At 41.4% G+C, this 26,111-nt stretch overlaps 2 protein-coding genes across 5 annotated transcripts in view; one reads left to right on the forward strand and one right to left on the reverse strand.

Moving 5' to 3' along the window:
* clu (clusterin) overlaps positions 1-1,617 on the reverse strand; it is a 169,555-nt gene extending 167,938 nt beyond the window's left edge. The window contains exon 1 of the mRNA XM_074615788.1: positions 1,607-1,617. The gene's annotated coding sequence lies outside the window, so the exon portion shown is untranslated. The remainder of the gene's footprint in view (positions 1-1,606) is intronic.
* The window catches only part of ryr3 (ryanodine receptor 3), a 133,467-nt gene that overhangs the window by 40,002 nt on the left and 67,354 nt on the right, over positions 1-26,111 (forward strand). For 3 of the 4 annotated variants that reach the window (XM_074615780.1, XM_074615782.1, XM_074615783.1), the window contains exons 1-20: positions 2,139-2,228; positions 3,588-3,662; positions 5,026-5,182; positions 8,063-8,227; positions 10,437-10,558; positions 10,685-10,865; positions 11,636-11,771; positions 14,502-14,597; positions 14,718-14,836; positions 16,278-16,411; positions 16,662-16,903; positions 18,337-18,529; positions 18,970-19,186; positions 20,365-20,469; positions 22,532-22,635; positions 23,101-23,184; positions 24,117-24,276; positions 24,447-24,591; positions 25,145-25,350; positions 25,546-25,720. In XM_074615780.1, coding sequence (XP_074471881.1) covers positions 2,158-2,228; positions 3,588-3,662; positions 5,026-5,182; positions 8,063-8,227; positions 10,437-10,558; positions 10,685-10,865; positions 11,636-11,771; positions 14,502-14,597; positions 14,718-14,836; positions 16,278-16,411; positions 16,662-16,903; positions 18,337-18,529; positions 18,970-19,186; positions 20,365-20,469; positions 22,532-22,635; positions 23,101-23,184; positions 24,117-24,276; positions 24,447-24,591; positions 25,145-25,350; positions 25,546-25,720 — 2,887 coding nt within the window. In that variant the 5' untranslated portion in view covers positions 2,139-2,157. Of the gene's footprint in view, positions 1-1,797; positions 1,898-2,134; positions 2,229-3,587; positions 3,663-5,025; positions 5,183-8,062; positions 8,228-10,436; positions 10,559-10,684; positions 10,866-11,635; positions 11,772-14,501; positions 14,598-14,717; positions 14,837-16,277; positions 16,412-16,661; positions 16,904-18,336; positions 18,530-18,969; positions 19,187-20,364; positions 20,470-22,531; positions 22,636-23,100; positions 23,185-24,116; positions 24,277-24,446; positions 24,592-25,144; positions 25,351-25,545; positions 25,721-26,111 lie in introns of those variants that run through there. The other variant, XM_074615784.1, reaches the window with a different exon arrangement.

Raw genomic sequence — 26,111 nt, forward strand, 5'->3', positions numbered from 1 at the left:
TCAACAGAGAATCATCTGTTTTAAACTCACCATCACACACTTGAAAGAATATTTAAAAGACGATGGGTTAATTACAACTCGAGCATTTCTCATTAAATCAGCAGGCGTCCACTGAGTCTCTCATTTCCAGATAAGAGGTTTTTGTCTCATGAATATTTACTGTTTTTCAGACAGTCTGGATACATCAGATACAGCATCTTGTTTCTGATGCACACTGTATCATCTCTCATTTTCCCTGTGTCTGGTTTTTGCTTGTTAGATCTCTCATAATTCAGATTTTCTCTGCTGTTGTTTTTGGGGCTTCCTTATTTTGCTACCAACTGTTTTCATGTCAGACAGAGTTGTCTGCTCTACACTTGAAAGCGTTTACAGGCCGACAATATGCCAAGTGCAGAGAGGGATGGTGTTTTTTTGGAGATTATGCGCCCCACATAGCTGGAGTTATCTGCTTTGGTTCACTGTCTGTGTAAAAAAAAAAAGCACTTTGGAAAGTTTCATAGCCGTCAGATAGCGCTGATAGCCGTCTCACTCCAGCCAGCCTCAAAGTGACGAGGCAATTCAAGGTGGAAACTTTAAAACTTGATGCTACTATCTGTAATGGAAATCTGATTACGTGTAAAGCCTTCCTGTGCAGGATCTTTTTTAAAATATTTTTTTTTAGGGAAGGCACCCATCTGACTGATGAGCTTAGAGTTAATGCTGTCTCCCGTATGCAGAGCTATACACCCGACCTCAATTAACTTACTTGGTAAAGAGAGAGGAGAGGGGGATTTCAAGAGGATGAGGCCGAGACTTCGAGAGAAATGGAAAGAAGGAGGGACAGCGACGTGCCGCGCATAGGAGAGTGAGCACCGTCGTCTTCTAGTGGCTGCTCTGGCTCCTTCAGGGAGGGAAATGTGCAATTAAAGCAAAACTGGCAAAGAGCCAGACTTTCATCTCCTCCGATGGGAAATCTTCACCTGATTGGGCCCGACAGAAGCTCAGCTTTTTGAAGAATGGGACACATCAGAAATTCAGGGAAATGCAATCGAGCGCTCCATCATTGTGAACAATCATAGGGGTTGTGACACAGTCTTTTTAGGAGATCGGCGTAATGTTGCTTTACGTCTTTGTGTCCAGTTAGGCTGAATTGTGTCAGCAGTTTTGCTTTGCTCTGCATGTAGTGTTCAAGCCCGGTGCCGGGGAGAGCTGGTGCACAAAAAGTTTGACTTCATACAATTATAATCCACACACCTGTAAACAAGTAGGAAAGGAAATACATGATATACTGTACATTTTTTAAACACCAAGACAGATTAATAAAACCACTAATTGGATGGTTATATTCGGCCCAACAATGATGTAAAAGTGCATCGTTTTCAGGGGAATTCATTGAGGTGGAACAAGATGTACCACATTTATATGTTTTTTTCAATCATCGCATCAGCTCTCGCAAGGCTGTAGCTGAAGGCTACCATCATTTCAAGCTTTCACTCACCTCTGAATCCTGCCTGTAGGGAAATGGGAGCCGCTCCAAGTGTTTTCTGCTTATTGTAGACAATTATCTGGACATTGCTGCATAGATGAAACCCTGATGCAGCAGTGCTTTTGTAGCCCAGAGCGTTATAACTCTGTTTGGCACCTCCAGAGGAAGGACACAAAGTTGTTTTAACCTTTTTTTCAAATCCCATTACTGGGATATATCCCTCCTTTTGTGCAGTATTGCTGAAACTCAGTGTTTGTCTACGTTTCCACCACTGTAGTGGCCGTCTCCACCCTTCTGTCTAAAGCCCTGCATATCATGATTCTCTCTTGCAGCACCTCTCTATCTCCAATGGCAACATCCAGGTGGATGCCTCCTTCATGCAGACCCTGTGGAACGTCCAGCCCACCTGCTCTTCAAGCAATGTGGCTGTAGGCAAGTTGAAGAGGGGGCAGCCCTAGCAGCAACCACTATAACAACTGTCTCTCATGATGTGATATTTGCAGAGAATAGCAAGTATTTTTGATTTTGCAGTCTTTAAATTTCCATGTCTTCGTTTTCACTGTATAGTTGGTGTCTGGAAAAGAGAGCAACCATAATAAAGAGGGATCATTTCTGCATGATCAAAGAGGAAAATGTTGTATCACAATGTTGTTTTTTTGTTATTATCAGGGTATCTGACTGGAGGACATGTGATGCGTCTTTGTCACGGGCATGATGAGAGCTTGACCATCCCTGGAGCAGACAAGAGTGAGGAGGAGCAGAGGTTAGTATATTATTAGCTCAGTAATCTGCAATACGTACTGGCTTGTTTGCCAGCAGAATAAGACTTGTAGATGGTGTGCGTGGATGTAAGTACAGTGTATATAACGGTATGAAAAGAAGAATGTCCGTCACGCTAGTTAAAGGGGCTATTTGTAACTTTCAGAATTGCTGCTTAACAGCGACACCTGTGGCCGTGAAGTCAGCGAAAGTCAGCGTCGGGCTCGCGCTCGCTCGCTCTAAATATACCTGAACGAGCATCGCTCAAAACAGTGAGGCGACACACGTCAGCTAAAAGCACAATATCACTCTATATTTCAGCTGCTTGGCAGTAATGTTAGCTGACCAGACGAAGCTCTCTCCATGAACATGATTTAGATCTGGTGTAGTGTTGGCTTTTCCTGCCTCACCTTCCTGCGCCCGCAGGGAGACACCGGCACCCGGAGCCTCTCCTCCGCTGCCTGCTTGCCTTCACTGACACAGCGCGCACCAACAGAGGTTTTCCGTGTCTTGTGAAGTGACGGGACTCCGCAGAGAGAAACGTGAACCGTGACACCGCCACCCGGTGTCTCCCTGCGGGCGCAGGAGGGAGACGGTAACGTTTCTCTCTGGAGGAGCTGCAGCATTTATTTCTGCACAAACGTCCACTGTACATTCACTAGATATTCTCAGAGCTAAACTAACTCTTCTGCAGTGTGGAGTGAGCGCGCGTTCACGTCTAGAGGTGGAGCGAGTACGCGAGAACGCGCGGTGTGTCTGAGTGAAGGCGAACAGGCAGAGGAGACGAGGCACCGAACACACGCGAGCGCGCATGTGTCCCGACCCGGTACATTTATACGCTTACAAAGTTACAAACAGTCCCTTTAAAGGGGTATTCAGTCAAGTTTTTTTCTGTCCACTTTTTGTGTTTTGTGTGTTTTAAGAATTGAGTTCAGAACCTTTTCAGTGTTCACTATATTTTAGGTGTTATTTTATGTGTTCATTTTGGACAAGAATTGAGTAGAGTAAGTAGGGATGTCACGATACCAGAGTCGATACCAGTGAAATTCCAGTATGGTCTGGTATGTTACAAGAGAATAATTATTAATCTAAATTCCATGGGCAGTGCATTTAAATAGCTTCAGCATAACAAATGCAGAATTTGAAAAATATTCATATATCCATTGCACAAATTGTGGTTTTGTAAGATGTCACATAGAAGAATTTCCAAATGTTTGAGAGGTGAGACTTAATCAACATCACTGGTGTCCCCTGTGCCTGAACTGTAGCAGTAGCAGAAACTCTTCACATTATCTTTTTTCCCACTGTGACTTGAAAGACTCATAAATAATAGAAGCCCCCACTTGTGTCTTTGTGCTCTCAGGATAGTCAACTATGAAGCGGGTAAGGGAGCATCAAAGGCTCGCTCGCTTTGGAGACTGGAGCCTCTCAGGATCAGGTGAGATCAGACCCAAATAAACTCAGTAAATAACATTAAACCCTGGAATAGATTTCTCTCAGAAATTCATAAAGGTGTTGTCTTATTCAGTGGGATCTCTTCATGAAGATTAAATAGAATTGGTGCTTTATGTACACATATACACACATACACATATGTATATGTCACAGCCACTGTACTGTAGGTTATAAATATACTTCATTCCCTTCTACTTTGAACTGTCACTACAAATTAGTTGGCAAAGTCCTTCAGAAGGTGAGGTTCTGTTTACCATCCCTTTCAATCTACTTCTCTTCACCCGCCTCTTCTTCTTCCTCTCTTTCCTTTCTTTAACTGGCCACCCACGCAATTTCCCTCCAGTCACACTGTCTGCCGGCTCTCACTGGGACTGCCTGTCAGAGTCTGTACGCTTTGAAATGGCACAGGTGCATCTATTAAGGCACATGTTCTCCTTTTCAGCTGAGGGAGGAATTTTGAACAGTACTTTCCTCTCTGCATCAACAATATAGCGAACGAACATTAAGCTCCACTGACAGCAAAGAAAGTTCAACTTTATCTGTTTCTCAGTTGACATCCTCATTCCAGTTGCAGATAGGTTTTTACAAACATTTAAAAAATATTCTAATTAGGTGATTTAATCTGCGATGAAGGGTGAAATAGTAAAGTCTGTTATAGAAAAGGAAGGAATTCCTCTCAACATGTAAATAAATATATATCAGTGGCATCTTTTTTTCCATTAATTCATAATGTCAGGATGATTTTGGAAGTTCAACTAGCTAACATGGATAAATTATATTGCTAGAAAAACTGTTATTTATAATTAACTAATCAGCCTCCAGAATATTTTATTATTTTTTTATTATATTTTTTTTTTACAACCTTTTTTTTAGCAAAAATAAATTTAATTATTATTAATTATTTAATTAAATATTGAATGTTGTTAAATATAAGCAAACGAAAGAAGAATTTGCCCAAATAAGTCTAAAACTAAAATCAAAATTGTGATTCACATCAGGAACTGTCTGATCAAAGAATAATTAAACAAGACTTCAAATCTGACCAGACATTTGATGCCATCTTTCGGTAGTTTTTGATACTCTTTGATACTGCTAAAGACACATTTCAATTGGTACCAAAAAAGTATTTGGGATTTGATATCCAGTCCTTCTCCAGAGAAACTCTCAATCCCATTCCAAGTCAGAGTTTGTCAAAATAAAACTACAACAACTGCCAGAAAGTTTCTTTAAACTCAGATATTATTGTCAGTGAAATTGTTACCTGTCAATTGCAAAATAAAGGTAACAGCTGTGTGAGGTTTCCAGTGTAGTATCCAACGTTTGTGACATCAGTACTCTGTGTTTAGCTGGAGCGGTAGCCACATTCGCTGGGGTCAGGCCTTCCGACTACGCCACCTCTCTACTGGCCATTACCTGGCCCTGACCGAGGACCGCGGACTGGTCCTGCAGGACAGGGAGAAGTCCGACACCAAGGCCACGGCCTTCTGCTTCAGGCCCACCAAGGTCAGTGCTCACTATCCCTGTATAAACATATCTAACAACTAGCTCTGATGTGCCCTTTGAGCAAGGCATTTTACACCGCCTGAAAGCTGCCCAGGGTGTTAATGTAAATAAATGTTCTTAGTCAACTTACCTCATTAACAGAGGACTCAAAATATCTTCCTCTGACTGCTTCATCAAAGACTGTAAGCTCTTAATAAGCTCCTGGCTTGCCACAATAAATTGACCTTTTCCCAGCTGCTGAGTAGACAGCACTGTACATGTTGCAGCAGACATTCATGTTGTTCACTGACCCAATAGCAACTGGCTGGGATGTAGCCAGTTTCAATTAGGGAGTCGAGAGAAATCTATCATCGCCACCACTTCAGTATTCACTGTGGTGCATCGAGGGGTTTCAGAATACCTACTTAGTATTCTTTCATTTGCCTTTGCTTATTTCTTTCCCTCAATTACCCACCCTCTTTATCTCGCTCTCTGTTTTGAACTCTCTCAATCCGAGGGCTCTTTAGTTCTTTTGTTTTAATCGCGTGTATTCCAAAAATAAAGACTCACTGCTAAAAATAACCGTGAGAAAGGAGCATGTGGCTTACTTGAAATTCAAATTGAAAATTAGTATTTGCAGTTTAGATGTAGAAGTTGACACAGGAGTAAGATTGTCTCACTTCTCAGTTGTATTTCTTGCTGTCCCGTTGGGGTCCAGTGACTTTGATTCCTAGGCAAGGCCAGGCAAGGCAGCTTTATTTGTATAGCACATTTCAACAACAGGGCAATTCAAAGTGCTTTACAGAAACATTCAAGAAATAATTAAAACAGTTATAAAAACATTAAAACATTAAAGATTAGAAAATAAAAACAAGCTAAAAATAAAAGCTAGGATAGAAGCTAAAATTGCATAAAACTCAAAAGAGTAAAAGTTATAGTGCAGTGTCAGAATAAAAGGCACCCGCAAACAGGAAAGTTTTAAGCTTTGTTTTAAAAGAAGTGAGAGTTGGAGCGGTCCTGCAGGTTTCTGGGAGCTTGTTCCAGATATTTGGTGCATAAAAACTGAACGCTGCTTCTGCATGTTTAGTTCTGACTCTGGGGACACTAAGCAGACCTGATCCAGATGACCTGAGAGGTCTGGATGGTTCATAACACAGCAGAAGATCAGAAATGTATTTTGGCCCTAAACCATTTAGTGCTTTGTAAACCAGCAGCAGTATTTTGAAATCAATTCTCTGAGAGACAGGCAGCCAGTGTAGAGACTTCAGAACTGGACTGATGTGATCCACTTTCTTGGTCTTAGTGAGGACTCTAGCAGCAGCGTTCTGAATCAGCTGCAGCTGTCTGATCGATTTTTTAGGAAGACCGGTAAAGACGCCGTTACAGTAGTCAAGTCGGCTGAAGATAAATGCATGGACTAGTTTTTCCAAATCCTGCTGAGACATCAGTCTTCTTTTAAAGCTAAATAATGCAATTATTTCCTTTTCAACTGTAACTTCTTTCAAAATCTGAATACTGTAGATCCCAATGTAATAGATTCATGCTTTTATGTGTACGTTTTTGTGTTAAATGCTACATCATTATCCTGTGGTGAAATAAACGGCTCAATGCCAGGAGTCACCTTCACAGAGTGCCGGTGTGTCCCCGTAGATATCCTCTGAAATCCTCCTGAGTGCTGTCCACTTCGGAGGCTTTAATTTTCCTGACAGCACAGTGTAAATGCCCCCAGTAATCACTATTCCTGCAGGCTTTTTGGGATTACTGGGGATTCATGCTTCTTTGGAAAAATAAATATAGATAGAAACTCTCTTATTATTATTATTATTATCTCCACAAGGAGATAAGGAGATAGGTCATGTGAGGGGAAGGAGGGAGCGAGCGAGCTAGCGCACCAAACTGCATAATATTTTGGGTGGACCTCTCGTGGTTGCAGTGACTCACGCTTTCTCAAAACACCTTTTATTGCCAGTTTGATACTGCCTTTGATTGACTGCCGACCACTCACTCACTACTCTTAAGGGGCTGCAAGTGAGACACAGTGGGGGAAAACAGTCTGCTCAGTTTAATTGTTTTGGAAGATGTGTTTTGCTCTCAGCTAACAGTGAAAGGAACAGTACACACAACTGAGTGCATCGCCGGCGCACAGCCGCTGCTCTGCGGCCAGAGACACAATTATTCCGTGCCTTTTTATTGGGCATCAACCTCACGTTTAGACTTGAAGCCTAAATAAAAGTAGGGATGTACCGATACTGGATCGCAGATCAAGTCGCAGTTACGCCTGTGAGACGGGGCTGAGGCGCACACCTGCACAGAGCCGGTGCAGACATCTGCATAGATTACAATGAGAGCGTATTTGTTGCGTGAGACGTGCAACACATGCCTGATACACTTGCAGTCTAGACGGGGGGTTAGCCGGTTGTGGGTTGTATTCATTCAGTCAAACATTACAGTGGTTGTTGCAGACACAACTGGTGGAGATCTGCACTCTATCGAGTGCACCTTTCTAGTTTTCTATGTATTTCGTAACCTCTTCTCCCTCCACCCGTTGTACACCCAACCCAGTACCAGTTGCTTCCTGTATCTAAAAAGGTCAATGCTTTGCAATGTTGAACACTGGTATTAATATGTTCCCCACTACTCGCTGTCGACTGCAATCAGCTGCATCGCTCCATCTCTACTGAGCCAGAAATGTAGCAGAGCTAATGAGGCCGGCAGCAACCTCCTGGCAGCCCAATGAATGCACTCTCCTCAACCTGCCTCTCTGATTACCATCTAATCACAATCTATCCTCATTTGTCATATTTCTATACCCGTGTGTGTGTGTGTGTGTGTGTGTGTGTGCGCTACTTTTCTCTGTGTGTATATGTGATAATGTGGGTTTGTGCCTCTTAATGTGAACAGGAAAAGAGCGACTCAGGCCCAAAGAGGGACATCGACGGCATGGGAGTACCGGAGGTCAAGTACGGAGACTCTGTCTGCTTCGTCATGCATGTGGCGACGGGGCTGTGGCTGTCTTACCTGGCGCCTGATGCCAAATCGTCTCGCCTAGGACCCCTGAAAAGAAGGGTAAGTAGGATAAAAACCTTTCTTCCACACCTTACGTTTTACTGAATCAGTCCAGAGGTCACATTACAGCGAATTGGCTCAGATAGTTCCTTGTTTTGTAGTTTGTTGCTCACCTAAGAACTACAGGCTAATACATATAGTTTCCTTTCAAGAGCAGTTACTCAATGTTTACTATCTTCCTTTGTTGTGCAGTTATGCACACACACTGTACATACTGTATGGATAAGCAACATTAGAAACAAGGGCTGGCTATAATTCCGGATTATTGTTAAGGTGACGAAACGATCATATCATTTTATTTTGTCAGTTTTTGTAATCAAAAATAAAAAAAAGACAAAATAAGTTAAAGGGACTATTTGTAAGATTCAGAAATGCTGCTTAACAGCGACAACTGTGGCCTTGAAATCAACGAAAGTCAGCGTCGAGCTCGCGCTTGCTCGCTCTACATAGACATGAACGAGCATCGCTCAAAACAGTGAGGCGACACACGTCAGCTAAAAGCACAATATCACTCTATATTTCAGCTGCTTGGCAGTAATGTTAGCTGACCAGACGGAGGTCTCTCCATGAACATGATTTAGATCTGATCCTAGTGTTGGCTTTTCCTGCTCAGCGCAGGCTTCAGCAGCGGGGCTCCTCAACGAGTTACGTTATCGCCTCCCGACCGCAGCCGGCAGCTGAAGACACCGGCACCCGGTCGGTAACGAGACGACAACGTAACTCGTTGAGGAGCCCCGTCACTTCACAAGACACGGGAAACCTCTGTTGGTCTGGAGGAGCTGCAGCATTTATTTCTGCACAAACGTCCCCTGTACATTCACTAGATATTCTCAGAGCTAAACTAACTCTTCTGCAGTGTGGAGTGAGCGCGCGTTCACGTCTAGTAGAGGTGGAGCGAGTACGCGAGTACGCGAGTACGCGAGAACGCGCGCGCTGTCTGAGTGAAGGTAAGCAGGCAGCGGAGACGAGGCTCCGGCCACACGCGAGCGCGCATATGCGAACGCGCATGTGTGCCGACCCGCTACATTTATACTCTTAAAAAGTTACAAAAAGTCCCTTTAAAGATGTTAGAGTTTACATTAGACAAAATAATCTGACATAACAATCCAACTGCCATCAAACATTGTCCATTATTATTTTGCTGTGATTTTGCATACATATGCCATATTGTGATAGACATTGCAGTATATTAATATTGTAAAAATACTGGTTTTATTCACATAAATTTACAATTAGTTGTTGTCTTTGGGACGTATTAGTCCTTACGGAACTTATTGCAGGCGTTGTATAATTATGAACCACTGTTGCATAGTGATACAAATAACTCTGTATGTGGTATCTGGCATCTGTCTACCTATGTGTTTACGGTAAGATCCTGAATGTCTGCCATAGCTCGTCTACAACACCTCTAAGCCCGTGTGCACAGTAGCAAATCACACCCGACCAAACCGGTGGCTTGTATGGCTATTTAGACACCTACTCCACACAGGCTAATATTAATATTTAATATCATACAGGCTTAAAATCATTGTCTACCCTGGATACTCTTGACACAACCCCGCTCCCCTGGCACTCACTCGCATGTAGCAACCCATTTAAACGTGATAATGGGCCGCGTGGAGGGTGACAGTTAGTTTTGGGTGAGACAGGGGGGATTAGAGCGGCACATGAACGCAGTTCATCGCTGGGCAAGCCTCCAGGGACATCAAACGCCTCCTTCTTGCTGGCGCCAGGCAGTCCCTGCAGCCTTGGCAATGGCACCTGATATGTCGGAGGTGATGGTCAGTCTACACCCCCGACTCGTCCCTCTTCTTGATTATGCTGTTTGATTACAGTGAGTCAGGTTTCACTGAGCTGTAGTAAATAAACCCACTAGGTGCAGGAGAGTCTCCTTTCATACATTACATACTTAAATGACTTTTATTAAAGCTCCGGTTCAATGGCTTACAGAGTATCTGCTAAAACTTTACAGTTACATCTGAGAATAATCAGAGAGCAATAGAGATAAGGCTGTGATTGTGTATTTAGGCATCTTTCATTAACTCTAGTAGCTGTTAAAACATGCATCTAAATGTAACACAATATTAGTCTTATTGGATGAAAAGACGTTTACTGATGCCTGGGTGTTTCATCGCCTTATGAATTTGATGGCGTTGGTCCTGTTGTAATGATGAGATGCATATTTATGTGTGTGTTTGTCCTTGTGTAGGCCTGCCTGCACTCTGAGGGCCACATGGACGATGGGCTTATCCTGCAGCGCTGTCAGCATGAGGAGTCCCGGGCTGCTCGCATCATCCGCAACACCACCTTCCTCTTTACCAACTTTATCAGGTAATGACATAGGGGGTTATTCACAAACACCTTCATCTGTCTTCTCTGTCACACAACATGACACCGTGTTAATTCTTGCTGGGTTTATTTGAACCCTTCTTGGTCGTCCCTGTCTTTCCCCCCCAGGGCTTTGGACAGCATTGCGGAGGGCGAGTCCACGGCGGTTGCCGGGTATGTTGAAGAAGTGCTGCAGACGTTGAACGACCTGATCGAGTACTTCAAACAGCCCGATTCAGAGCTGGAGCACGAGGAGAAGCAGTGTCTTCTCCGTTCACTCATCAAACGTCAAGACCTCTTCAAAGATGAGGTGAGAGGGGACGATGTGGAGCCCTCAACTTCTGATTCTAACAAAATGCTGATTGTTACAGCTTCAGTTACAGATAGACAGTGTTTCCTACAGGATTTTGTGAGACTGTAGTGGGGCGTTCTCCCCCAGAATAAAATGTTGTACAATTTAAAGTTAAATGCATCAATCTGATGCACTTTGTGAGCAAATTAAGAGAGTAGATCTATGAAGAACTTTGCGCTCTTGTAAACACTTTTGTGCTCCAGCAGTGGTGGAATGTAACTCTAACTCTAACTTTAGAGACCGCACACTGAGGACAGTCCGCCCTGGTTGACAGTCGCGCCGGGAACAGGGGGCCCAGTCCCTCCCCGCAGGGAGACAAGGCACAGCGAGCACTTAGTCCATGGCCCCGGGCGAGGTCTGGGGGAGGGGTGCTGTAAAGGTCACGGCGAGGGCCATACAGTAGTTACAGCAGATAACGCCGTCCCCGACCGAATCGTAGCAGCCTCCCTTCGATGCCCCCCCAGGTTAAAACTGTTATCTCTGTCAACACTTTCACCGTTAGCGCTGTTGGCACCATTATCTGCAAGCCGCTGGCTCGCCGTCGCCATGTTGAGAGCCGTTGAGAGGCAATAGAAATAAAAAAAATTTAAAAGTCATGTGCCTTCAAAAATGATTTTCCGTTCAGTGAGTGAAGTGTAAGAAAAGTATTTTACATCTTGTTACAGAATTGAATATACTGTGTGTGTAATCACAGATTATTCATGGCAATAATCCTGCCTCTTCTGTAGGGCATGCTGGCCCTCCTGTCTAAATGCATTGACCGGATGAACCTGTACAACAGCGCTGCCCACTTTGGAGAGGTAGCTGGGGAGGAGGCAGGCGCAGCGTGGAAGGCCATTCTCAACCTCCTCTATGAACTCTTGGGTAAGCGGGCCCGAGCGATGAATCACATGAAATATCCACATCCTCTGTCAGCTGTTGACCCTGTGCAGAAATGCAGTATTAATCTTCCCACGGTGTCTTCACCCAATCCTCCTCCTCTCCTTCACACTTCACACTCTTCGCTTCCTGTCTCGCCTGTCGTCTTCTCCTCCTTCCTTTCTTTTTCTCCTCCATAAACTCCCTCCACCCTCTTCTTGTTTTCCTGTATGCCACATCTGGAGTTCACAGCTGGTGACAGCCTTTACGTGACATTCATTTGTAACCATTTGTGACAAGTGAGCGGAGAGACAGGAAGCCTCTTGTACACGTCTTTCATAATCCGCCCTTCCTTCCATTCAGGTCTCTGAGATCAGTGTGTCACATTGCGAAGCGTTGAGCTGCATATTTGAAGGAAATGATAGCGTCATTGACAAAATGTCAGCAATCACAGGTGCTGACTTTATCCCCTCCTCTCGGGGGCCTGTATTGAGTCCTGAATGCTAAACCTGTGACCCTGAAAAGTTTCATTTTGGACAACTTTTTCCAGGGTTGTTAGTTTTGCTGTCATTGGAGCTTTCCCATCAACCGCTTCCCCTCGGCTCACCTTGACTGCCCTTATATTCATCACCTCCCCAGCATGTACTCCCACATGCACACACATTAAACACACACGCTCAAAACCCACAAATACACTCCACTGAGTACACTCCAGCCTTCCCCACAGAGGGGTCACCCCCAAGGATGCGAAGGCAGCCTGGTGAAGCGGGTTTTGCATGATGAATTATGTTTGTCCTGAGCTTCACTCCTTTTCACAGTACCTCTGCCTGTCTATTTTAAAGGAATACACCTAGTTATTAGTGTAAGTTAACTGTACAGGTGGTCAACACACCTGTTTTAATGATGAGGACATGGATATCAAATTCATCCATCATGCTAAATTAGTTTTGTTGCTCCAAGGCCAGATTTACCTCTTTCCAAACCACTATAATTGTGTAAACGAGTGCTTTGAAATAGTTTAAAAATGATGGAGTCTGCCCAGCTGTCATGGGCCTATAGATTTTATATTTTATTTAGTGTGATCATGTTTTACAAGTATCTTATCTGCTTATAATTGTTATAAGCATCCATTTTTTGCCAAGTCTTATAAACTAAATTGTGCTGTCTGCTTCAGGTAAATCAATAAAAGTACAAATCATGATCTTCATAAAACCTTACCACCTTTCATGCAAAACGATCAGTCAGCAGTTTGAACAGTTACTATATTTGTCAAGTACTTACTAGGGCTTACTACGTGCTTCAGCCTTTCCTTCATACAGAGCAGGTACTCTATTGATTTGATATTCCTTATCATAGCAACCAGATGCAACCAAAGCATCTCAGCTAAAAAAAAACGCTCCGCCTCATTGCCCTCTTCATTTAACAATAAACAAGTATGTATTTGTTTTAAAGCTGTCACCTTTGTCATTTAAAAAGCAACAATATACCTAATAATAGCCTAACAATAAAGCTTATATAGCACTAAAATCAGGATAAATTAAGTAATATGTGAAATATATATGTGTTGTTGAGCCAACCATTATCACCACAGGTGATTCCTTCACTGCGATAGCCCTAGTACTTACCTCTTTATGACATCTCATTGTGCATTATGAAGGTTTATAGGAACTGTTACATCGCTGCAGCAAGGTGAGAGGTTTATTCACTGGATGTCAGATAAAACACGATTTTCATGTTTTAAGTTACTAGTATGCATAATAATACATTATGTAGGTATGTATAATTAATTACAGATATGGACTTCTTTAAAATGTTACAAAGATTCCCACACACTGACGTCTCAAATAAAGTAGAGGAGGCTCTTCAGATGCTAAAAGAATCAAATTATTCTGTGCAAAACGTGAAAAGATGTTGATGAAAATGGGATAGTTTATGCTGGATTCAAAGCACAAACCCTTTCACAATTATTTCTCTTCATTGAAACGTTGCCAGTATTATTATTACTAAAGGCTCAGTCTATTTAATTGGCGGTAATTAGTGGCGGCTTTCCATATCACTTAATATAGTGTATGTGTGCTAATGTAACCATTATTTGAAGTCTGCAGTCTGTGCAGCCTCAGGTTCCCCTCTCTGTCTTTTAATTTCACACTCCCATCATTCACAGTGAACATCCTTGCCCTTGCCTCGCAGCTCTACCCGTGTGTTCATATTGAACGGAGGCTTTCCTGAAAAGACAGAATTAAAAGAGATTAGACACCCATCAGTATTCCTTCGGCGCTAAGCGCAGTTAAATTGTTTCACGGGCATTATCAGTCTTGTGTCCCCTGAATCCTAATGGTGAGAAATGAGACCGTAAAGTAATAAGGAGACTTCTTAATGTCACGGCGGTGGCAGAGAAAGGGCACAGGGCGATGCACCTCTACTTTTTACAGAACATAGAGCGCCTGACTTCACAGTGGCTTCAGAAACCGTCCCATGCATTTTCTATTAGAAAGACTGCATAGTAGTAGATGTGAGGTGTGTTGGATGTAATTAATTTTAATAACCACCTCTGGTCAGAGGATGTCAGACAACGACGTGTGGTCACAGGAAAATGGTGCACTATTCTTCATTAAAAGTCATACTGTCTGGAACATCCACTCATGTACAAGCCAGCTGCTTGGATCTATTGGATTCATGTCTTTACTAACCCTCGTATGTATTCATTCAATTGTGGATTCATTGTCTTTTGTTCAGCTTCACTGATTCGCGGGAACAGGAACAACTGCACCCAGTTTTCCCGGAACTTGGACTGGTTGGTCAGCAAACTGGAGAGACTGGAATCTTCATCAGGTATTATGGGAAACACTAAAACCCTTGTGTCAGAAAAAAATAACTCCACTGATACTAAGTTGTGGTCTGTTTAATTGACATTAGTTCTGATAATGAGACATATTTTATCTGACCTCTCAGGGATCTTGGAAGTCCTCCACTGTATCTTGGTAGAAAGTCCGGAGGCTCTGCACATCATTCAGAGAGGTCACATTAAATCCATCATCTCTCTGCTCTACAAGCACGGACGCAACCACAAGGTGGGCAGAAATATGAGCGCAGTAGCCTAAATATCATTTGATATGGTACTGTAACATGCTGACATTTAGGATGTTAGCATTAATTGTTGAAATTTTGACTTGCTGGTAGCATCAACCCTCCTATTGTCTTCCCGTCAGCCGTGAAACTTCTGTCTTGTTTGACTGTTTATAAAACATACAGTATAAATTATCACCCAATTCTGTGTTACACCTTTTTGGCCAACTTCTTTCCAAATTATTACCACAAGTTTTTTTATTAAGGTTAATAAAACTAATTTCTGTGAAATTATACCTAAGTTTTGAGTTAAACCCCAGAAATTATGAATTATTTTGACTAGTTATTATCAGAGGAACATAATGTTGATGGATTATCACAGGCTGGTATATGTCAAAGTTTAGTTGGAATATTGTTTTGAAACCATTTACATTTTTTTAATGGCAGCAAATAATGACACTTGTGGTCTTCCCGGGTCAAAATTGATGCAATAAATTTGAATAAAACACCCATAAGTCATTCATTTTATTTTGCAAAGACCATAGTAGGGAACAATCCATGTTATTTTGGAGCGATTAGATGAAAAACATCCATATTTATGATATAATGAAGTTTGAAAACGGGTCAAATTTGACCCAAAGACAACAGGAAGGTTAAATGAAACTTGAGGGTATCAACAGTCATTAGGAATTATGTTTGTACCAAAATGTAATGCACACAGCATCATTACAATATTTCACTCTGGTCCAATACTAAGTACCACCGCGAGCGTGGCTACAAATTTCAATGCTAACTACCAGACGTATTTTGGTGAAGGACAAGGTCAGCTAACGTCATGTTTTTCCTTGGTAAATCAAGAGATGCAGTACCAAGCTGTTAAATACAAACATCTTGTAAAAAGCTACCTGACTGTGAAGCCCATAGTAGTATAATCCTTATCTCAGCCTCCTAATCCTTTCTTCTCCCTCTTTAATTAGTGACAACAACCAAACTAAACATTTGAGCCTGTGAAAGGATTTACAAAAAATCTCTGTTGAGCAAAAGTCAAGCTAACAAGTTAGAGCTATAATTTAAATCTTTTAAAGGGACTGATATCTAATGTCATTCTTGTGTTTCATGACATTCCCACCATGTGTTTTACATGCAATGTTAAAATGACACAGTCTCTTAATATTTACCCTGTAAATTGTACCGGGCACGAAAGGCCATCCTCGTAAACAACAGCTGTCATTTAATGAGTGGCAGGTGGAAGTCTATGGTCGACCGTGTCGCGTTGCAGCTCGCAGAGAATCTGACCAAACAGCTGATCATTTAACTGAGAAATAAAGTGTGTAATTTCATCTGAGGGTGTGTGAATGCCCTTTCATTTACATTTATAAAACAAAACAGAGCAATTAAAAATGGCTGGCGTAAGTGTCGTCTCCTTCTGTCCTCTCTCTCTCTTAGATTCTGGACGTCCTGTGTTCCCTCTGTGTTTGTAACGGGGTGGCAGTGAGAGCCAATCAGAATCTGATCTGTGACAACCTGCTTCCCAAGAGGGACCTGCTGCTTCAGACTCGACTGGTCAATGATGTTCAGAGGTAAAGAGAGAGAAAAGCTTCTTAATGGCGTTATTCATCAACTTGTGAATAAACGTGAATGCGTTTTTATGGGTTCAGACTTTCAGTTTAATTCATTATGATAGCTAATTAAAATTTATTAAATCCGAAAGTGTAGCTTTTGGGCTTCAACAGAATGTACTTCAATGATTTATATTCTCAGATTAACTGCTATTTGACTATTAAACGCACTTTGCATAATTGAAGCTTCTTCCTCTCTTGTCTCCTCCAGTATGAGGCCGAACATCTTCCTGGGCGTGGCTGAAGGTTCGGCTCAGTATAAGAAGTGGTATTTTGAGCTGGTGATCGACCAGGTGGACCACTTTGTAACCGGCGAGCCGACCCACCTGAGGGTAGGCTGGGCCAACACTAAAGGCTACGCTCCGTACCCCGGTGGAGGAGAGGGATGGGGCGGCAACGGTGTCGGGGATGACCTGTACTCTTACAGCTTTGATGGACTTCATCTGTGGTCAGGTAGGCATCTTATATAAGACCAGCACTGCTGGCTAGTCTTATATGAGGGTGGTTGAGATTTGAAACCATTTGGATACATAGAAATCCCACTGTTCATCTGGAGCAGAGTTAAAACAGTGTTTGTTTTACCTCCATGACGTATGCAAGGTGTGAGTGGGTCACACTGCATTAACTTAGCCTCAAAAGGCCCTACAAACATACAGTATGTTAATGTCTCTGTGCCGGCGACAACCGTGGCCAGAGGCATTATGTTCTAGCGTTGTCCATCCGTCCGTCTGTCCCTACGTACGTCCGAAAATGGGCGTAGTTCCTCTTTAAGGTACCTAAACCATAAACTTGTGTAGCAGCTTTGTTTGAAATTCTAAACTGTCTCTTTTTTAAGTTTTCTATGTGGCAAACCAGCAAATACAAGTGAAACTGTGTTCTGTTACTTTTAAAGTAGATCTATTTTGTATAATATTAACTATAACTAAACTTGAAAAACAAAGTTCGGAAACTTGTGTTGCGCAAACGGGCCTGACGGTGAAGGGCAGTCATTGCAGGCTTCCTGGTAGCCTTATGAGAATACACTGTTTACCATTGGCAGAGCATTTTGGCAAATTTTTCTTGGGCGCTCCCCACATAATCAGCTGTGCTGCTCATCCCACAAATGCATGATCCTTACAAGTTGGACATCATTGCGAAGGTAAAGAAACAGGCTTTCCAACGATATAAAATACAATGCCCATTAGCATTGTAACAACAGAGAAATACTCCACCAAACACAAGTTTCCGAACTTTGTTTTTCCAGTATAGTAAAAATCTTTCTATGGTAATTTGCACCACTGCAGTGAAGTGTTTTGAAGGCAGTTATGGTGTGCAATACAGAAAGAAAGTGTTGTCTGTGAATAATGCAGGAGCCTGCTGTCCAGCCTGTCTCCAGGTTGCTGTTTTCATTTTCCACATAGGGAAGGACAAAGTCACAGCACTGACAGAGATATTAAATTCACCCATAAAACCTCCACTTTAGACCTTCCCTAAGGACTTCAATACAAATGCCTAACATCTTCAAGTTAAACAAATGTGAAGACCAGCTAACTGCAGATATGCAGGTATATTCTCCATACATACCAGGAAACAACTCGTCAGTGGTTTGTATTCGAGCCAACTGTCTGCTTGATGCTTTAGGGCTTTAAGTCCTTGAATGCCCTCCTCTTCTCTGCTCTCACCCTCAAAGCATAACACCTATTTCACCTCTCTTCCTTTCCAAATCTACTAAAAGACCCATCACCTCCCCTCATCCATTTCATGTCATCCCTTTTTAAAGTACTCATCCCCCACCTCCTTGCTCCCCTCTCCCCACCTCGCCCATCACCCTGCCCTACATTCACAATGACTTTGCTAGTGTAACAGCCATCCATCCTCCCTCTCTGTCTCCGCCCGATGTTGTCTAGGACGAATCCCGAGGGCCGTGGCCTCCATTAACCAGCACCTGCTGAACTCCGACGATGTGGTCAGCTGCTGTCTGGATTTGGGCGCTCCCAGCATGTCCTTCAGGATCAACGGGCAGCCTGTACAGGGCATGTTCGAGGACTTCAACACCGAAGGATTCTTCTTCCCCGTCGTCAGCTTCTCTGCAGGTGTCAAGTAAGGCTCCGCATTTATAATTGGGAAACGAGATGACGAAGCAATCCCAATAGAATGGCTTGTTTTTTTTAAACTTGAGATTCAATTACAGCTTGTCAGCCTATGACTGCTTTATATATATAAAGCAATGATGTAGTTTTAAATTTAAAGCTTACGGAGTTGGCCTCCTGTCGGGGATCAACAAAACAACTACCCAAAGAAAACTGTCTTTCCTTAAAAGCCACAATCCTCTTAAAACTTTAATGAAAGTGATAGTAGGTGATGCTAAGCACAAAAGTACTCTGTGGCAGAAAGATTTATGAGAAGGTAGATAGACCGCAGCCCGGTATTATGTAATGGCAGAGGTGTGGATTCCTGTTTGCTGAATTGTATTTCAGTAGGTTTCAAAAATAATTGAAAAGATAAGTAAAAAGAAACTCTTATGTGACTTCTCATCTCAGGGCCCGCTTCCTGTTGGGTGGACGTCATGGAGATTTCAAGTTCCTGCCACCCGCTGGTTACTCTCCGTGCTACGAGGCGCTGTTGCCCAAAGAGAAGATGCATGTGGAGCCAGTGAAGGAGTACAAAAGGGATCATGAGGGGGTCCGTGACCTGCTGGGAACCACCAAGTTCCTCTCTCAGGCCTCCTTCATCCCCACTCCTGTTGATACCAGCCAGGTGAGGATAGTACTATCACGAAATTATTATAATATATATATATATATATATATATATATATATACATATATATATATATATATATATATATATATATATATATATATATATATATATATATATATATATATCTTGAATTTACTGATGCAAGAGTAATATTAATTATATATAATTATATATATATATATATATATAATAATTAATATTATATATATATATAATAATAATAATATAATAATAATAATAATAAATATAATAATATTAATTATTATATATTATATATATATATAATTATTATATATATAATATTAATTATATATTTATATAATAATTATATATATATAATATTAATTATAATATATATATAATTATATATATATAATTATATTAATTATTATATTGTGTATATATATATATATATATATATATACACTATATATAATTAATATTACTCTTGCATCAGTAAATTCAAGATATAGTGTTAATATTCTGTTTGTATATTATAAATATGAGATGTGATAAAATAAACGAGACATTATTTTAGGTGTGAAGGCTTGCTCCATTCACTTTTACATTAAATACGGTCATGTATACATACAAAATACTGTCTAACAAATTTATTTTAGATACATCTTTGTGATTATGACAGAGCATTCATTTATGGTTATTATTTAGGTCATAGAGATAACATTCTTGTAGAAAAAATACTTTAAGTGTTTGAGTTTTGAAGAAAATCCACTTCCTGAATTGACTGAATTGAGCTTGAACTTAAAAACAGTTGAAATATTTACCAACTGCAGCCAACATTGCTGATATTTCTACACTACTGCTAGTCTGCTGCTCCTTTTTTAAAGGATTGTTTGGAAAGAAAATAAATCTAATATGTTTTTGAAGCCTTCTGGAGGTTTCAGGAATCTCTCTTATGAGATTAAATCAGTCTGTGTTACTTGCCTGTTATATAATATGCAGTTCTGCAGTGGCTCTGAAGCACAAATTCAGACTTGATACCTCAGTGTAACAAAGCCAAAATAATGTGAAAGGTCCTACAATCCACAGGAATCTAACAATGTTCATAGTCAGGAGAAAAAAAATGACAACAGTTTCCATTTGTTTGTCTATTGGCATCGTTTTATCATCCGACTGTACTATCTGTTCCCCTTCTCTCTCTCGCTCTGCAGATTGTTCTTCCCCCTCACCTGGACAACGTCCGGGACAAGCTGGCAGAAAACATCCACGAACTGTGGGGGATGAACAAGATCGAACTGGGTTGGACCTATGGCAAGGTAAAGCTGCTATCCATCATCACATTCAACACACAAAAACACGCTGGGTAAATTTGGAAAGGGTCGGTGACAAAGGTCCACTTGAGCCCTCTCCAGTAAAATGCGTGTTAATGGCTCATTAACTCTCATATCTGTGTCCTCTCGAAGTACATGACAGCAGTTTGTGTCTGGCTGCTGCTTTAGTTTACTGATATTGGCCTTTAAAAAGCTACAGAATAACAGAAGAAAGTATCAAATCCTTAACTACAATGAACAGTATGTATTCAAAGTGAAATTACAAAGAAGAATTAGATCAGATTAGATTTAACTTAAGTCTTTGTTGTTATTTGATAACTGCTGATATATAAAACAATTTGTTTTAATATAAAAATTGACTTTCGGCAAATAGATTTCTGACCCACTTGGCCACCCGGGTAAGAGGAAAAAAAACATGAACATTAAACCCTGTAGTTTATGGTGGAGCGCAGTTAGCCTTTATAACATTGACATTTTAATCCTTCTTGCGTCCACAGTTTGTCTCTCTCCCATCATTTTACTGTCCGTCACTCTTCCTGCTGACTGCAGAACAGCCTGTTAGAAGTCTGATGGCACACGCTGCCTCTTTTGTACTGTAGTGGTTATCACAGAATCATTTCCCACTGAGGCCGTCGCCACACCGGCCGTTTAACAAATTTAATGAGTGTCTCACCTTCCAAGCGTATGACATCCACATTAATTAAGACTGGGAGAAAGCTCTCTCAGGGGGGGCAACTCAGGTCTTACAGTTTATTAAGGACAACATTTACGTCCAAACAGCTGCTTGGTATTTAATTTTGCTGTAACGAGCCTCAATGAACTCAAAGTGACATTGACTGACTCCTGACAGAAGCCTCTTTGGACAAGCAGCAGATACTTGGCAAGCAGGATGATCATAAAGTTGGATATACTGTAGCTTTATTGTTTTGTATCAGAGTGCTCGGCCTTACTGTGTTTTGCTTGTACCTTAATGTTAAACCTACACAAGATTATCAGAGGTGCAGCTCACTCACCACATAGTGTCGGAGCGGTTCGTTGAAACTACAGAAGAAGAACATCTCTCTCCACAGAAGTATGTGGCAGTGCGTCAATCAGACACCGATAACGTTTGTTACCTAACATAAAAGATTTTTTTCTATATTACCGAGTTCTTCTGCTAAATCTGGCGTCATGTTTCTCTCAGTAGAACTAAGATTTAATAGCAGTTACAAAAATGGTAAACTGCGTCGTTAAGTTTTATCTGGGAAACATCACGTTCAATTTTCATAGAGCTAAAATTAATACAGTACTGAATTATGTTAAATCATTTTTGCCGAATGAGTTAGTGTCTGTTTATGAGTCGTGAGAAATCATTAGAGCTGTTAAAGTTAAATATCAGCCGGAATAAAGTTAAAAAAAAATCATACGTTATGATTTAGGAGTCTCATCAGTGTAAGGGAGAATCCAGATCTGTTGAATTGAGCAATATGTTAATGTAGTCTGGCACTCACTGGACTCCAACAACTACAATGTGTATTTTCGGATCAATGGGCCGTCAGACGGCAGTCCCTCAATGTGTGTGACATTATTGGTCGCAAAGTGAGGCGTTTCAGGGCAGAGATCTGTTCACACTTATGTCAGATATGGGTCACTTTAAACATGAATGGTGAGCAGTTGAGGCAGAAAATCTGAATCAAGCATTGAGCCCTGTAATGTAAACGTAGCCTTATTGAGAGTCTTAGTGGACTGGATCACAGACAGCTGAGCCTCCTGCCACTGTGACGCTCTTCTCTGAGCTGACTAAGGCTTATGTCTGCTTCATTAAAAAAATAACACCGGAGGCTTTAATTAGTCTAAGTGGAAAACAAACAAAAATGCATCTGCCAACGTCGACTGCAGATAAATTTGTCTGCAGTCCATTTATTTTATTTTTTTCTGAACGCAGAGCCACGCTTATTCATGTCTTTGCAGTTATGGATAGACGGGCTCATAGACCAAAAGAAAGAGAAAAATAATCCACATGTGACATGAAACATTTAGTAATGACGCCCAACTGCTTTCTCCTCAGGTTCGGGATGACAACAAGAGGCAGCACCCATGCCTCGTGGATTTCGGAAAGCTGCCTGAAACTGAAAGGAACTACAACGTGCAGATGTCTAGTGAAACACTTAAGTAAGGCCGGGTAGTTCTTCACTAAATAATCCAATTACCTATTCATGGAATTGTCTCTGCTCCTTGCTGAATGCAGCACGAGAGCAGATTAAGGCTCAGATTAAAGCAGTGCTTCTAATGACTTGCATCTCCTGAGTGAATTCCAGTATTGATTTTTAAGAAATCTTGGGTCCAAAGCTTGTTTGAGCCAAGTCCTGACCGAGGCACCTCACTGTAAAAACATTTGGCTCGGCTTAATAAAGCCGAGCCAAATGCTCAATAAGTGCCATGTACTGTATCCGCACAGATACATCCGGCTACTATTCACTGTGTAACTATTGATCGACTAAGATTTATCAACGCCTAATGAGCTGTGTTAAAATGTGGCAGTCTCTCAATGGATTCTGCTGTTGTAAGGTTGAAACATTTAACAAAGAGTAATGGGGCTGCAGTATTGATATCAGTTATGGTCTCTTTTATCCTCAGGACTCTGTTGGCTCTTGGATGCCACGTTGCCCAGGTCTTTGTTAACGCTGCGGACGATCTGAAGAAAATCAAACTTCCCAAAGAGTAAGTTTGCAGGTTGTTTTTTCTTATGACAGCCTCTTGAATATCAAGAAACAGATATGATGCATTTTACACTATGTTAAACATGATAAACGGTAAAACATTACACCTGCTTAACATCAGCATGTGAGCATGTTAGCATTTAGCTCTGTAACAATGTTTTACATTTTGTAAGAAAGGAGAAGAGTCATTTTATGATTTTGGATTTGAGTTGATTTAGGTAACAAAGACATTGTTGATTACTTTGATTGTAGTCTTCCCATTATACAAGACACTGTTAATTATGCTATTGCATTATCTCATGGACCAGTGTATCTCCTTGGGTGAGGGTGGAGGGAGTTGTAGCAGCGGTGGTGATAATCTTGCATGTGTGCTGAATTTTTTCGTGCAATTTTTTATGTGCACTCACAAAGTGCGCTCTGACGGGAGGTTTCTGTGTCTGCCGGCATCAGAAGGGATCTTGAGGCTTCAGTAGGCTACATAGCTACAGTGCATTTGTGCACAGCAATCAGCAGGGGAAATGTCTGTCTGGGTTTCATATGAGGTGTCTCAACATTACAACAATACACCTTTGAACATAATAAATTAACTTGCCATACTGTTGTATTATCAAACAGTGTTAATTGATTTAAATGTAAGGACATTTTTAATGATAAAATAACTTGCCTTTATGACGTGTCTTTATTGAATCCTATCCAAATAATATGTAATGTTATTTCTCTGAGGGACTAAAGTCACTGAAGCATTTTTGTTATTCGCTTTGTGTTGGTTGTATTTATTGTACGTATATATTTAGAAAATTATTCTGGTAAAAAAACCAAAAAAAAGGTAATTTAACCCAATTTGAGTGTTTTGCATTGTCTAGGGAAATGGGAACAAGATTTTCATAAATGGTTCAGTGCTTTGACCTTTTTGTAATGTTGTTTCTTCTGCAGCTACGTGATGTCTAATGGTTATAAGCCTGCGCCACTGGACCTCTCTGACGTGAAACTGACTGGAGGTCAGGAGGTTCTAGTTGATAAACTGGCCGAGAATGCACACAACGTGTGGGCCAAAGACAGAATCAAACAAGGATGGACCTATGGCATCCAGCAGGTAACAGTCATCATTCTTTACATTTAGAAAGGAACTGGCAGCACACTCGTCTGGCCTTTGAATTAGAGAATACTTAATAATGAATTAAGCATGCTATTTCGCTGAAACGCTGTTATTTGTATTATATGCTTGTCTTTATCCTACTTGCATGTTTTTCACGTTTGTGTCAGGATCTGAAGAGCAGGCGTAATCCTCGCCTGGTGCCGTACGCTTTACTGGACGAGCGCACTAAGAAATCTAACAGAGACAGTCTGAGAGAGGCCATCAGGACCATGGTTGGATATGGATATGACATCGACCCCCCAGACCAGGAGTGTGAGAGCATGTTACTGAAACACAAACCCCCTATAAATCCTGGTTTAATTTAAACATTTAGTGGGCCAGGTACTATTTAGAATGATTGAATGTGTTGGGCCAATTAAACCTGTACGGCCGTATTCCAGTTAACATCTTACGAGTGATGATATGCAGAATTAAGTCCAAATCCTACATGACCTGCAGCTCCAGTGTCAACTTAAATAGGAAGGTATTTTGGCTGATAGGGAAACCGTCTTGAGACAGTGTTACAAAGATATTTTGACCTGAATTCACATGTGCTGACTGCACATGTGAAATGTGAAAAGCTATGGACAGCTGCACTAGTGTATGTATGTTGGTCAGTTTCTTTTTACATTTTAACACTACAGTTCTCAAAATTGTTACATGCCGGTATGTTGAAATGTATTCTACATCAAGATCTTTGTTGGGATATTGTGTGCACTAATTATTATAGTATTATACTAAGTGCACTGAACATGTTCATATTCAGTGGCCAGTCACTTTAATCAGTTGGACTGTAATTGTATAACATGTGTCTCCCCGTCCCTAGCCCTCCACTTGTTGGAAGATCAGAGCGTCGAGACCATCCGCTTCTTCCGTGTGGAGCAAACGTACGCGGTGAAGACGGGGAAGTGGTACTTTGAGTTTGAGGCCCTGAGCGGTGGCGATATGAGGGTTGGCTGGGCCCGAATAGGCTGCAGGCCCGACGTGGAGCTGGGAACGGATGACCAGGCCTTCGTCTTCGATGGATACATGGTACGGTAAACCTGCTCTAGTAGGATGTATTGAACCGTTAGAGTTGAGAGTCGATAGAGCTGTCAAGATATTACCATTGATTGATTCTACGCTGTTTTGGCAGCTTGTACAGTGGGATCACTTTTATAAATTTGACTAGCATGATCATATAGTATATGCTGGAAAACTCTTCAAGCTTTTTCTTTTTGTTTTAAGGGCCGACGTATGCACGCAGGCAGCCGCTACTTTGGAGAACCCTGGAAAAAGGGCGACGTGGTCGGTTGCATGATCAACATGGAGGACAAATCCATGATTTTCACCCTGAACGGAGAGCTCCTGATCACCAGCAAGGGCTCCGAGCTTTGCTTCACTGACTTTGAGACGGAGGACGGTGAGGGCTCCATAATCCAGTGAACTTTAGTGCTAATTCATTCAGTTATTCAGTGTTTACTTCATCCACTGTATCTTTAGAGGTAGGACTGGGATTGTCTGGCATGAGGCAAAACAACAACAACAAAAAAAACACTACAAAATGCTAATGATGTTGCAATTTAATGAAGTCCATTGAGACTTTGGCCCATTACTCCGTAAATGAACCATCCTTCAGGACAAGACAGAGAGAGTCACATTGGAATAAAGTTAAGTGAATTAATTGTCATAGTCGGTGTGATGGATTCGGCTGTATAGAACATTTACATACATGACTGATATGAGTTTCTCAAAGCTAATTAATGTGCACATTTTGGTAAAATGGCGTGTGCTAAAATTAAGTTTAAATTATT

The sequence above is a fragment of the Sebastes fasciatus genome, chromosome 18 (genome assembly GCF_043250625.1).
Source record: "Sebastes fasciatus isolate fSebFas1 chromosome 18, fSebFas1.pri, whole genome shotgun sequence".
NCBI lineage: Eukaryota > Metazoa > Chordata > Actinopteri > Perciformes > Sebastidae > Sebastes > Sebastes fasciatus.